This window comes from Somniosus microcephalus, chromosome 10, assembly GCF_052327205.1.
Source record: "Somniosus microcephalus isolate GS21.2 chromosome 10, FLI_Smic_1.0, whole genome shotgun sequence".
Taxonomy (NCBI): domain Eukaryota; kingdom Metazoa; phylum Chordata; class Chondrichthyes; order Squaliformes; family Somniosidae; genus Somniosus; species Somniosus microcephalus.
Window position 1 is genome coordinate 4,744,327 of NC_140996.1, and position 13,861 is coordinate 4,758,187.

At 51.3% G+C, this 13,861-nt stretch overlaps 1 protein-coding gene across 1 annotated transcript in view; it reads right to left on the reverse strand.

The window, feature by feature from the left end:
* Window positions 1-13,861, reverse strand: part of LOC147111397 (uncharacterized) — a 325,410-nt gene that overhangs the window by 57,358 nt on the left and 254,191 nt on the right. Inside the window, 3 exon segments of the mRNA XM_085999884.1 lie at window positions 1,782-1,874; window positions 3,101-3,255; window positions 8,702-8,773. Of these exon segments, the coding sequence (XP_085856010.1) occupies window positions 1,782-1,874; window positions 3,101-3,255; window positions 8,702-8,773 (320 nt within the window).

The window sequence follows — 13,861 nt, forward strand, 5'->3', positions numbered from 1 at the left end:
TCCCCCCCACTGCCTCCCCCTCCTCCCCCCCCACCGCCTCCCCCTCCTCGCCCCCCTCCCCCTCCTCCCCCTCCCCCCTCCTCCCCCCCACCGCCTCCCCCTCCTCCCCGCTCCCCCCTCCTCCCCCCACCGCCTCCCCCTCCCCCCTCCTCCCCCCCACCGCCTCCCCCCCTCCTCCCCCCACCGCCTTCCCCTCCTCGCCCCACCGCCTCCCCCACCGCCTCCCCCTCCTCGCCCCCCCCTCCTCCCTCCCACCGCCTCCCCCTCCTCCCCCCCACCGCCTCCCCCTCCTTCCCCCTCCCCCGCCCTCCCGCCTCCCCCCCACCGCCTCCCCCTCCTCGCCCCCCCTCCTCCCCCTCCTCCCCCCCACCGCCTCCCCTCCTTCCCCCTCCCCCGCCCTCCCGCCTCCCCCCCACCGCCTCCCCCTCCTCGCCCCCCCTCCTCCCCCTCCTCCCCCCCACCGCCTCCCCCCCCACCGCCTCCCCCTCCTCCTCCCCCTCCTCCCCCCCACCGCCTCCCCCCCCACCGCCTCCCCCTCCTCCTCCCCCTCCTCCCCCCCACCGCCTCCCCCTCCTCGCTCCCCCCTCCTCGCCCCCCCGCTCCTCCCCCCCACCGCCTCCCCCTCCTCGCCCCCCCTCCTCCTCCCCGCCCCCCCACCGCCTCCCCCTCCTCCCCCTCCTCCACCCCGCCTCCCCCTCCACCGCCTCCCCCTCCTCCCCCCTCCGCCTCCCCCTCCTCGCCCCCCTCCCCCTCCTCGCCCCCCCTCCTCCCCCTCCTCCCCCCCACCGCCTCCCCCTCCCCTGCCTCCCCCTCCTCGCCCCCCCCTCCCCCCCACCGCCTCCCCCCTCCTCCCCCCTCCCCCCCACCGCCTCCCCCTCCTCCCCCCCTCCCCCTCCCCCTCCTCCCCCCTCCCCCTCCTCCTCCTCCCCCCCTCCCCCTCCTCCCCCCCCTCCCCCTCACCCGCCTCCCCCTCCCCCCCTCCCCCTCCTCCCCCGCACCGCCTCCCCCTCCTCCCCCGCACCGCCTCCCCCTCCTCCCCCCCACCGCCTCCCCCTCCTCGCCCCCCCCACCGCCTCCCCCTCCTCGCCCCCCCTCCGCCTCCCCCTCCTCGCCCCCCCTCCTCCCCCCCACCGCCTCCCCCTCCTCGCCCCCCACCTCCTCCCCCTCCTCGCCCCCCCCTCCTCCCCCCCACCGCCTCCCCTCCTCGCCCCCCCCCTCCCCCCACCGCCTCCCCCCTCCCCCGCCTCCCCCTCCTCGCCCCCCCCTCCTCCCCCCCACCGCCTCCCCCTCGTCCCCCTCCCCCCCCTCCTCCCCCCCCCACCGCCTCCCCCTCCTCCCCCCCCCACCGCCTCCCCTCCTCCCCCCCCACTGCCTCCCCCTCACCGCCTCCCCCTCCTCCCCCCCACCGCCTCCCCGTCCTCCCCCCCACCGCCTCCCCCTCCTCGCCCCCCTCCCCCTCCACCGCCTCCCCCTCCTCGCCCCCCTCCCCCTCCTCCCCCCCCACCGCCTCCCCCTCCTCGCCCCCCCTCCTCCTCCCCGCCCCCCCTCCTCCCCCCCACCGCCTCCCCCTCCCCTCCTCCCCCCCTCCCTCCTCCCTCCCCCCGCCTCCTCCCTCCCCCCGCCTCCTCCCTCCCCTCCCTCTCCTCTCCTCCCCTTCCCATCCTCTACCCCTCCCCTCTCTTTCCAACACAAAATCGGTTCTTTCCAGGTCACCACCTAGGCTGGCATTTGCTTATCTGCAGCCCTGCCCCTTGTGAGGGCAGAGCCTCATTGACCAGTCAGATACTTGTACCTTTGGTGGTTATGGTGGTGATGATGATCGACTCGCCTGTCTGTCCCTTTGGACCTCGCGCTCCCACAGCGCCAGCTGCTCCCTGTTGATGTGACATTAGCAACAGATCGTCAGGTCATGACTCTCCCTTGCTGGACATTGACAGTTTCCATTGCCAAACGTATATATTTGATTTAAACACAGTTAGATATGCCAAGTGAAGTTTTAAGCTGCACATCAGAACAATAACAATAATTTGCATTTATATAGCCCCCAGGACAGAGTTCAAGAAGGTCATGAAGCTGAAGAGCAGTCTAGGTCACCAGGAGTGGTTGGCTATGGCTGGAGGTCAAAGGATCAGGCGGAAGGTCAGGCCCAGGTTAACGGGGTCCATCGGCCCAAAGTGTGGCCGAGGCACCAAAGCCGCTGGGTCAAAGTTCCTGGGGTGGGGGGGGAGTCAAAGGGCTGAGGTTAGGGAAAATTGCAGCAGGATTTCGGAGCTGTTGGGGTGAAATGGTGCAGGGCTGTGAGTCAGCCATGGTCGCTCAGAAAAATTAGGTGAGAGTGGTGGTCATTAAATTATTTTTGTTAAAAAGGTGCACAACAGTGACAGTGCTGCACTGTCGGAGGGGCAGTGCTGAGGGAGCGCCGCACTGTCGGAGGGGCAGTACTGAGGGAGCGCTGCACTGTCGGAGGGGCAGTACTGAGGGCGCGCTGCACTGTCAGAGGGGCAGTACTGAGGGAGAGCCGCACTGTCGGAGGGGCAGTACTGAGGGAGAGCCGCACTGTCGGAGGGGCAGTACTGAGGGAGTGCCGCACTGTCGGAGGGGCAGTACTGAGGGCGTGCTGCACTGTCAGAGGGGCCGTACTGAGGGAGTGCCGCACTGTCGGAGATGCTGTCTTCCGGATGAGACGTTAAACCAAGGCCCCGTTTGCTCTCTCAGGTGATCGTAAAAGGTCTCATGGCACTATTTGAAGAGGAGGAGGGGTGTCCCACAACCAACATCACTAAAACAGATGATCTGATTGGGAACTTGCTGTGTGCACACTGACATTACAGCCGTGGTCACTGCTCAACAGTGGCTGTGAAGAGCGTTGGGATGGTGTGAAATGCACTATATAAATGCAAATTCTTTCTCCTTTCTTTCTGAAAAGCACTTAATAAGGTGTCGGACGGTGAATATTAGGCACTGCAGTGAAAGTTTTAAATAGCAGATTAGCAATAGTGGACGGATGGTAAAGTGAGTCCCACTTAAAAAAATGAGTCACGTAACGTTTCACCCACAGGTGTAATACCACAGTAGATAAGATAGAAGCTGCAATACTTACTGGAGTCCCAGGTACTCCAAATGACCCCGGCGCCCCTTCCTCTCCCAACTGACCTGTCACACCGTATCTCCCAGGATAGCCCGGGACTCCTGCAGGACCTGGTGGACCAGCGGGAGCAGCATCCTCCGTAATGCAAGCGCAATGACCTGCTTCACCTACAGGGGAATAGAGGGAAGAGAGACCATGAGGAAAGAGAGGGCTGTGGTCTTGAGGTTGAGTTATAGCAGCTTCAGTGCACCAATGTCTATGTTGTGTTCCTCAGTGCACTTTCGATGGTCCTAAGATGTCAGTCGGACTCCGATGCAAATTTTGAAGTACCAATCAGCGGAGTGTTTGCCGTGCACTCTCTCCCCATTGGTACTTGGTGTAGAGCAGCCTGACCAGCAGTCCTTAAAGGGCCGCTACAGACCACTCAAAAAACTAAAGCAAAATAAAGAAGTTTTTAAACGACTTAATGCTCCTCCTAGCCCCGACAGAAATTGACCCCCTTCTCTGCCCGATATGAGTCACACCCTCATTTTCTGCTCATTGATCCGTGAAAATGAGACCTTGTGAAAACCGAACAAATGATGAGTGAGACCGGGACAGACAGCAAATTTGTGAATAAATAGAGAGAAGTAAAGGGGTAGAGATCGGCAAGGCTCATTTGGCGACACAGGTGTTCAGGCTAGAGTGGGCCGCAGTATCGAGGTTGACCTGTTGTTGCCCCCCCCTTGTCTCGTGGGGTTCTGTCCCAGCATCCAAACCCCACAATTCCTGCCCTCAGGAGCACAAGGAATCAACGGCCCATAAGCTATGGGAATCTGGCTCTTTAAAACTGTCCCTGCCCAAAAACATTTTCATTGCCTGTACAGTTATTTGGATCTGATTGATTTTATGTTTGTAGGTATTGGGTTTTAATGAAATTTGATACTTAAAGCAGCAACATCTTTATTAAAAACAAGTGCTTGTGATGGTGAAGTTGGTCTAGAAGAATTCTTTGCCGTTTCTTTTTAAAGATGTCTCACACAGCTACCTCGAGCATTGCTCACTTAATTAACCATTAGAGAGACAGGGTTGCAAGGTGACCAAGGCTGGGAACTGAATATTCAGGGGTATTTGACATTTTGGAAGGATAGACAGAAAGGAAAAGGAGGTGGGGTAGCTCTGTTAATAAAGGATGAGATCAGTGCAGTGGTGAGGAATGATATTGGCTCAGAAGCTCAAGATGTAGAATCAGTTTGGGTGAAGATAAGAAATAGTAAGAGTAAGAAGCCACTGGTGGGAGCAGTATATAGGCCCCCTAACCGTAGCTATACTGTAGGACAGAGTATAAATCAAGAAATAATGGGGGCTTGTAAGAAAGGTACTGCAATAATCGTGGGCGATTTTAATCATCATATAGATTGGATTAATCAAATTAGCAAGGGTAGCCTTGAGGATGAGTTAATAGAATGTATTCGGGATGGTTTCTTAGAGCAATACATTGAGGAACCAACCAGGGAGCAGGCTATTTTAGATCTGGTAATGTGTAATGAGACAGGATTAATTCATGATCTCATAGTAAAGGATCCCCTAGGAAAGAGTGATCATAGCATGGTAGAATTTCAAATTCAGTTTGAGGGTGAGAAACTTGGGTCTGAAACTAGTGTCCTAAACTTAAATAAAGGCAATTACACGGGTATGAGGACAGAGTTGGCTAAAGTGGACTGGGAAAATAGATTAAAGGGTAAGATGGTAGATCAGCAGTGGCAGACATTTAAGGAGATATTTCATAAATCTCAGCAAAGGTATATTCCAGTGAGAAAGAAAGGCTCTACGAGAAGGATGCACCATCCGTGGCTAACTAAGGAAGTTAAGGATGGCATCAAATTGAAAGAAAAGGCAGACAATGTTGTGAAGATTAGTGGTAGGCCAGAGGATTGGGAAATTTTTAGAAACCAGCAAAGGATGACTAAAAAAATTATAAAGAGGGAGAAGATAGAGTATGAGAGTAAACTAGCAAATAATATAAAAACAGACAGTAAGAGCTTCTACAGGTATATAAAAAGGAAGAGAGTAGCTAAAGTAAACGTTGGTCCCTTAGAGGATGAGACTGGGGAATTAATAATGGGAAATAGAGAAATGGCAGAGACTCTAAACAATTATTTTGGATCGGTCTTCATGGTAGAAGACACTAAAAACATCCCAATAATAATTGATAATCAAGGGACTATAGGGAGAGAGGAACTTAAAACAATCTCTATCACTAGAGAAAAAGTACTAGGCAAAGTAATGAGGCTAAAGGCCGACAAGTCCCCTGGACCTGATGGCCTGCATCCTAGGGTCTTAAAAGAAGTGGCTGCAGAGATAGTGGATGCGTTGGTTGTAATCTACCAAAATTTCCTGGATTCTGGAGAGGTCCCAGCAGATTGGAAAACTGCAAATATAACGCCACTATTCAAGAAAGGAGGGAGAGAGAAAGCAGGAAACTATAGGCCAGTTAGCCTAACATCTGTCATTGGGAAAATGCTGGAATCCATTATTAAGGAGGTAATCGCAGGACATTTAAAAAATAAGACAATCAAACAGAGTCAACATGGTTTTATGAAAGGGAAATCATGTTTGACAAATTTGCTAGAGTTCTTTGAGGATGTAACAAACAGGGTGGATAAACGGGAACCAGTAGCTGTGGTGTATTTGGATTTCCAGAAGGCATTCAATAAATTGCCACATAAAAGGTTACTGCACAAGATAAGAGCACAAGGGGTTGGGGGTAATATATTAGCATGGATAGAGGATTGGCTAACTAACAGAAAACAGAGAGTCGGGATAAATGGGTCATTTTTAGATTGGCAATCAGTAATTAGTGAGGTGCCACAGGGATCAGTGCTGGGGCCTCAACTATTTACAATCTACATTAATGACTTGGATGAAGGGACCGAGTGCACTGTAGCCAAATTTGCTGATGATACAAAGATAGGTGGGAAAGCAAGTTGTGAGGAGGACACAATGGGCAGGATTTTCATTGGGCCATGGAGGCGGGATTGGAGGCGTGTGGGGGGCTAAAATCCTGAAATCGGGTTCCCGAACCCATCCCGCCCCCAACCCACCTTCATGCCAGTTTCAAAGGAGGCGGGTACCCGACCCGCACTGGGACCCGCCTCCCCGAGGCGGGAAGGGGATTAGTGCCAATTAACTGCCTGTTAACAGGTAGTTAACTGGCAGTTCTTAGCCTAATCCCTATTTTTAATGTTGAAGTGTGGGATTCCCGAAGGCTCCAAACCACGCCGAGGAGGTGGACCGTCGGGATGAAGGGCTTAGAGGGGTCGAGATGTCCGGTGTTCAGGTGAGTGATGGGTGCATGAGTGCAAAGGTAAGTGTGTTTGTTGTGTGTAAAGTGTTTGAAGAAGTTCTACTAACCTTTACTTACCTTTACAGCCTTCCTTCCTTCAGGTCTCGGGAGTCCCTCATCTCACCGGCACAGAAAGCAGAATGGCCGCGAGCTGTCAAAAACTGCAGCATTCAGCTTTCTGTTCCGGGCAGATCTCTAAATCATCCTGAGAGGAAGGAATTAACCTGGAGTACAGATTGTCTGTGTTTGACAGCTTCAAACAGCTGTGAAACGCTGATATTTCATCTGTCAAAAGGTCTTAATTGGCCTGCTGAGCCCGCTGGGCAGGCTCAACAAGGTCAATCAAGTCAAAATCACGTGGGTTGGCTAGAACGCGATGGAGGCGGGACTACAACCCCAAAAGTTGTAGTCCCGCCTCTTACCCGACTCCTCAATGAAAATCCAGCCCAAAGAGTCAGCAAAGGGATATCGAGAGGTTCAGTGAGTGGGCAGTAAGGTGGCAGATGTGGGAAAATGTGAGGTTATCCACTTTGGAAGGAAGAATGAAAAAGCAAATTATTATTTAAATGTAGTGAGACTACAGAACGCTGCGGTACAGAGGGATCGGGGGGTCCGAGTACAGGAAACACAAGGTTAGCGTGCAGGTACAGCAAGTAATTAGGAAGGCTAATGGAACGTTGGCCTTTATTGCAAGGGGGATGGAGTATAAAAGTAGGGAAGTTTTGATGCAACTGTACAGGGCGTTGGTGAGACCGCACCTGGAGTACTGCGTCCAGTTTTGGTCTCCATATTTAAGGAAGGAGACACTTGCATTGGAGGCAGTTCAGAGAAGGTTCACTCGGATGATTCCTGGGATGAAGGGGTTGACGTATGACGAAAGGCTGAGCAGGTTGGGCCGATACTCATTGGAGTTTAGAAGAATGAGAGGGGAACTATTAAAATATATAAGATTTTGTGGGGGATTGACAAGGTGGATGCTGAGAGGATGTTTCCCCTAGCGGGGGTATCTAGAACTCGGGGGCATAGTTTCAGAATGAGGGGTCGCCCATTTACATCGGAAATGAGGAGGAATTTCTTCTCTGAGGATCGTGAATCTGTGGAATTCTCTACCCCGGAGAGCTGTGGAGGCGGAGTCACTGAATATATTCAAGGCGGAGATTGACAGATATTTGAACTACAGGGGAGTCGAGGGGTCAAGGGTTATGGGGAGAGAGCGGGAAAGTGGAGTTGAGGCCAAGATTGGATCAGCCACGATCTCATTGAATGGCGGAGCGGGCTCGAGGGGCCGATTGGCCGACTACTGCTCCTGTTTATGTTCTTAATCAGCTGAAATATTCTGTTCAATTCTGGGCACCGCACTTTAGGAAGGATGACCAGACCTTGGAGAGGGTGCAGAGGAGATTTACTAGGATGGTACCGGGGATGAGGGACTTCAGTTACGTGGAGAGACTGGAGAAGCGGAGATTGTTCTCCTTAGAGCAGAGAAGGTTAAGGGAAGATTTAATAGAGGTGTTCAAAATCATGAAGGGTTTTGATAGAGTGAATAAGAAGAAACTGTTTCCAGTGGCAGGAGGGTCGGGAACCAGAGGACACAGAGTGAAGGGAATTGGCAAAAGAACCAGAGGGGAGACGAGGAGACTTTTTTTTTTTTTAAAACAGCGAGTTGTTGTGATCTGGAACGCGCTGCCTGAAAGGGCGGTGGAAGCAGATTCAATAATAACCTTCGAAAGGGGAATTGGATAAATACGTGAAAAGGAAAAATTTGCAGGGCTCTGGGGAAAGAGCAGGGGGGAGTGGGACTAATTGGAGAGCTTTCAAAGAGCCGGCACAGGCACGATGGGCCGAATGGCCTCCTTCTGTGCTGTGAGATTCTATGATTCTGTAAATAAATGACAAAATAGCAATTATGTTTTTTAACAAAGATATTCCTTTAAATAGAACACTGCCTCTTTAAGCACCAAGCAGATCAGCGTGCGCTCTCCACGTGGGGCCAGCGTGCGCTCTCCACGTGGGGCCAGCGTGCGCTCTCCACGTGGGGCCAGCGTGCGCTCTCCACGTGGGGCCAGCGTGCGCTCTCCACGTGGGGCCAGCGTGCGCTCTCCACGTGGGGCCAGCGTGCGCTCTCCACGTGGGGCCAGCGTGCGCTCTCCACGTGGGGCCAGCGTGCGCTCTCCACGTGGGGCCAGCGTGCGCTCTACACGTGGGATCCAGACTAACAAAGTTGGTTTGCGTCACTTACTTGCTGTGGCGTTGGTCCTGTCCCCTCTGTATTTAAATTTCCTCCTTACCTTTGCCTCCTGTTCCTCCCCTCTGACCAGGGTATCCTCTCTGTCCCCGCGGTCCTCGATCTCCAATAAACTCTGTTCGGGTAAAACCAGACAACATCTTTTCATCCCAAAGCAGAAGGGTTTAGATTTTGTTTTGAAACATGTTGGGTTTGTACCGCTATACACAACTACATAAAATAATAAAGCAGCAGAGACTGAGAGTAACTTCAAGTGATCTTTACTGGGTAACTGGAACTTCGGCACTGACTGTACAAATCGATACGCGTCTGTTATATACGCTCGCAACTAAGGATGTACATCCGCAAGACAAAGTAGTTCCTTCAATGTTGTATACATTACACTTCCTCCCCCTTTAGTTTAATAGTATATTAACGCAAAATTTCTATAATTAACATACAGAGCCTGTCTTTACAGTAACCTTTTTGTTTTCTTAAAGTAACAAAATTCAAATTCCAACATAACATTTATTTTGTCAACAGCCCTTTTACAAGTCAAGTCTCTGGGGAGGCCTCCTCTGCCTCTCTGGGTAACGTCTCTCCAGACTCTTTTGCTTTGGGGAATGAGACTGTACAGGTACAGGTGCATCAGGTGAGCTATCAGCACAGGTAGAGCTCTCAGCTGAGGATGAGGCTGGTGCTGATGCTAATGAATCAGGAGTGCCTGTTTCCATGTCAGGTGAGTCTGGGCGAAGTATAGGGGTGTTTTCCACCTGAACATCCAGAATTTGGTCCACATGACGTCTCAAAACGTTCTCTCCCACATCCACAGTATACATCAGTGGTCCCTCTCTTGTGGATATTGTCGCTGGTTGCCATTTTTCCGTCCGGAAATCACGAGCAAGAACTGACTGTCCCACACTGAAGCTTCTTGTTGGCTTAGCATTCAAATGTTTGAACTGTTTGTTCTCTACATCACGACGTACATTCGGTTTAAGAAGGTCCATGCGAGATCTCAGATTCCTGTTCAGAAACACCATCGCTGGAGTCTGATTTGTGGCTGCGTTCCGATAAGCAAAGAGGAAATTGTCTATCTTGTGTTGCAGTGGTAGACTCTCGCTGTACATTGCTTTGATGGCCTTCTTGAAAGTCTGTACGAATCTTTCTGCCAAGCCATTTGTAGCTGGATGGTACAGGGCAGATGTGTAGTGCTTGATTCCATTTTTCCTCATGAAACCTTGGCATTCGTCAGAGACAAATTGTCGTCCATTGTCTGTGCAGATTTGTTCTGGTAGGCCATTTCTAGCGAACATGGTCCTCAGAACTGAAATGGTCTTTTCAGATTTGGTTAATTTCATTTTAATGACCTCGGGCCATTTGGAATGTGCATCGACTGCAATCAAGAACATGGAGTCCATGAACGGTCCAGCAAAGTCGATGTGCACATGTTGCCATGGTGATGAGGGCCATTCCCATGGATGGAGAGGGGCGTGTGGTGGTGCATTCTGGACCTTTTGACATCCTGAGCAGCTCTTTGTCAGGTCCTCGATCTGTTTGTCAATTCCCGGCCACCACACGTAACCATGGGCAAGGCTTTTCATCTTTACCGTACCTAAGTGGCCTTCATGCAGTTCATCTAGCACTCGGTTACGAAGCTTGGGAGGAATCACAACTCGTGAGCTGCACATCAGTGTTCCCCGACACACTGATAACTGCTCCCTCCTAGCTGAGAATGCTCCCTCCTAGCTGAGAATGCTGGAAACAATGAGTCACCATGCGCTGGCCATCCCTTCACAGTGATGTCATAAACTTTTGACAATGTAGGGTCATTGCGTGTTTCTCTTTCAATGAGGGAGTTTGTCACTGGTAGCTGCTCAACTATTGTCGTGTGAAATACCTCTCCTGAGTCAACTGTTGTAGTTCTCTGAGGTTGGCAGTGGTAAACGTGACAAACCATCGGCGTTGCCATGTTGCTTGGTCCCCTTGTCACAGAATCACAGAAACCCCACAGTGCAGATAGAGGCCATTTCCGCCCATCGAGCCTGCACTGACACATATCCCACCCGATCCCCGTAACCCCTACACCAACACATATCCCACCCTATCCCCGTAACCCCACGTATTTAATCCCCCTAACACGAAGGGTCAATTTATCATAGCCAATCAACCTAACCCGCACATCTTTGGACTGTGGGAGGAAACCGGAGCACCCGGAGAAAACCCACGCAAACACGGGGAGAATGTGCAAACTCCACACAGTCACCCGAGGCCGGATTTGAACCCGGGTCCCTGTCGCTGTGAGGCAACCGTGCTAACCACTATGCCACCGTGCTGCAGTATTCAATGTCATACAGGTGAGCCCCTAGGAAGAGTGACCATCGCTGTAGCCGTTGTGCCGTCATCACTGGAACGCCCTTCCTTGGGTTGAAGATTGAAACGAGAGGCTGGTGGTCAGTTAACAGCGTAAACTGTTGACCATACAAGTAGTGGTTGAATTTCTTGACTCCCCACACAAGGCTGAGGGCTTCTCGGTCAATCTGTGCATAATTGCGTTCAGCTGTAGTCAATGATCTTGAGGCAAAGGCTATTGGTCTCTGAGCCATCTGGGAACTTATGTGACAACACGGCACCAATGCCATGGGGTGAAGCATCACATGCCAGTCGAATAGGTAAGGATGGGTCAAAGTGAGCTAGCACCTCTTCTGAAGTAATGAGTCTTTTACTCTCTTGAAAAACTTGTTCACAGCTGTCACTCCTCTTCCATTGTGCCCTGTCTGTAGCAGTGCATTTAGTGATGTAACACTGTGGATAGGTTGGGCAAGAACTTGTGATAGTAGTTCACCAGTCCAAGATATGATCTCAACTGAGACACATTTTCAGGTGTTGGTGCATTAATCACAGCTTCAATCTTGTCTGGAGACTTGTGTCCTTGTCAATCACATGTCCACAGTATGAGATTTCCTTTTTGAAAAACTCACTTGTCTCGGTTCGCTCGGAGCTCATACTCCCGTAACCTGATGAGCACCTGTTCGAGGTTGGAAAGGTGGTCGTTGTCATTCTTGCCAGTAATGATGATGTCATCAAGATAACAGTGAGTACCTGGGATCCCCTGCATGACTTGGTCCATTGCCCTTTGCCAGATTGCAGGAGCTGATGCTATTCCGAATACCAGCCGATTGTACTGGTAAAGGCCTTTGTGCGTATTTATTGTCAGGTACTTCTTTGATGCATCATCAATTTCCATTTGGAGATAGGCCTGGGCCAAGTCAATCTTTGTGAAGTGTTCCCCTCTTGACAGGGAAGCAAAGATGTCCTCAGTGCGAGGCAATGGGTACTGTACTGTGTGGAGGACTGGGTTAACAGTCACTTTAAAGTCTCCACAGATGCGCACTTTTCTTGGCTTTCCTGGTTTTGTGCTGGAGGTTTTCTTCATCACTGAAACTATAGGTATGGCCCATTCACTCCAATCCACCTTGGACAGGACCCCTAACTGCTCCAAGTTCTCCAGCTCTGCTTCTACTGAAGGGCGAATTGCATAAGGCACTGGTCTGGCCTTGTGGAACTTTGGATTTGCGTTCTCCTCAATCTTAATTTTTGCTTTCATGCCCTTAAGTGTTCCTATTCCCTTCTTGAACACTTCCTGAGAGTCAGAGAGTATTTGTGACAGTCTCACAGGAGTGGCGTTGCTGTCCTCCTTTACTGACACAAACAGCGCTTGGATGGTGTGCCAATCCAACTGTATTTTCCTGAGTCATTCACGCCCCTGCAATGGTGGTCCTCCATTTTCCACTACATAGAGGTTCAAATGCGGTATTTGATTTTTCTTTGCATGTCACTGTCACTTTTATTTTACCTTTGGGGCACACTCTTTGTCCTGTGTATGTCTTTAACAGTACTTCAGTTGGCCTTGTAGTGTCCGTGTGTTGATAAAGACACTGAAGACAGGAGTTGGTTCATAGGTGTTTACTAAGCAAAGTCTGGGGGGGGGGGGTTCTAACGGATATACACAATATACAGGCTTATATAGCCCGAGTGGCCATTACCGGCAGTACAGCACACTTGGGGCTCTTAAAGGCACATACACTACAATTCCTCCCCTTTTAGCTAACTAGTACATCATATTTTAAGTAATTATTAATTACATGTTATAAGAAAAAGAATATACACATTGCTGTAGTTAATTAATTATAAGTCAGTCTCTCAGGAGGCTTCCTGACTCGGTCCGGATAATGCCTCGGGGGTGCAGTAGTTTCTGGTGGTGTCGTAGGTTCATTTGGCAAGGCTGATTCGGCTTGAATGCCAGTGTCGGGTTCATCGGGTTCCAGTATCACCGGATCGGAGGTAGATATGGGTATCTCTACTTCATCGTTAGATGTATAGAGTTGTGGTGTAGGTTGTCCCTTTTCGGATGACTTTATGATTTGGTCAGCATGGCACCTTATTATGCTTTCTCCGATGTCCACGGTATACATCAGTGGTCCTAGTCGTGTGCAGATAGTTCCAGGCTGCCATTTCTCGGTATGGTAGTCCCGGGCCAAAACTTGTTGACCTATCTGGAAGGTTCTAGTTGGCCTTTCATTCATGCCTTGAAACTGCCGGTTCTCCACGTCCCTTCTGATGTTGGGCTTGACCAAATCCAGCCGGCATCTTAGGTTTCTATTGAAGAACATCATGGCGGGAGTTTGGTTGGTAACCATATGTGTTACATTCCTGTATGCGAATAAGAAGTTATCCACCTTGTGCTGAAGTTTTATGTCTTCATTACCCATGGCTTTTATGGCCTTCTTGAAGGTCTGGACAAACCTTTCAGCCAATCCATTGGTGGCGGGATGGTATGGGGCGGACGTGTAGTGCTTAACCCCATTGATTTTTAAGAACTTTCTGAATTCTTCGGACACAAATTGCGGTCAATTATCAGAACATCTCTGTTCCGGCAGCCCATTCCTGGCAAATATGGTCCTTAATACTGTGATGGTTTTTCCGTGGTGGTGGAGGACATCTTTATTACCTCCGGCCACTTGGAGTGTGCATCATCCGCGATTAAGAACATTGAGTCCATAAATGGACCAGCAAAGTCGATGTGCACCCTTTGCCAGGGAGATGAGGGCCACTCCCATGGATGTAGAGGGCTTGTGGTGGAGCGTTTTGGACCTTCTGGCATCCTAGGCAGCTCTTGGTCATTTCTTCGATGTCTCCATCGATACCTGGCCACCATACAAATGCC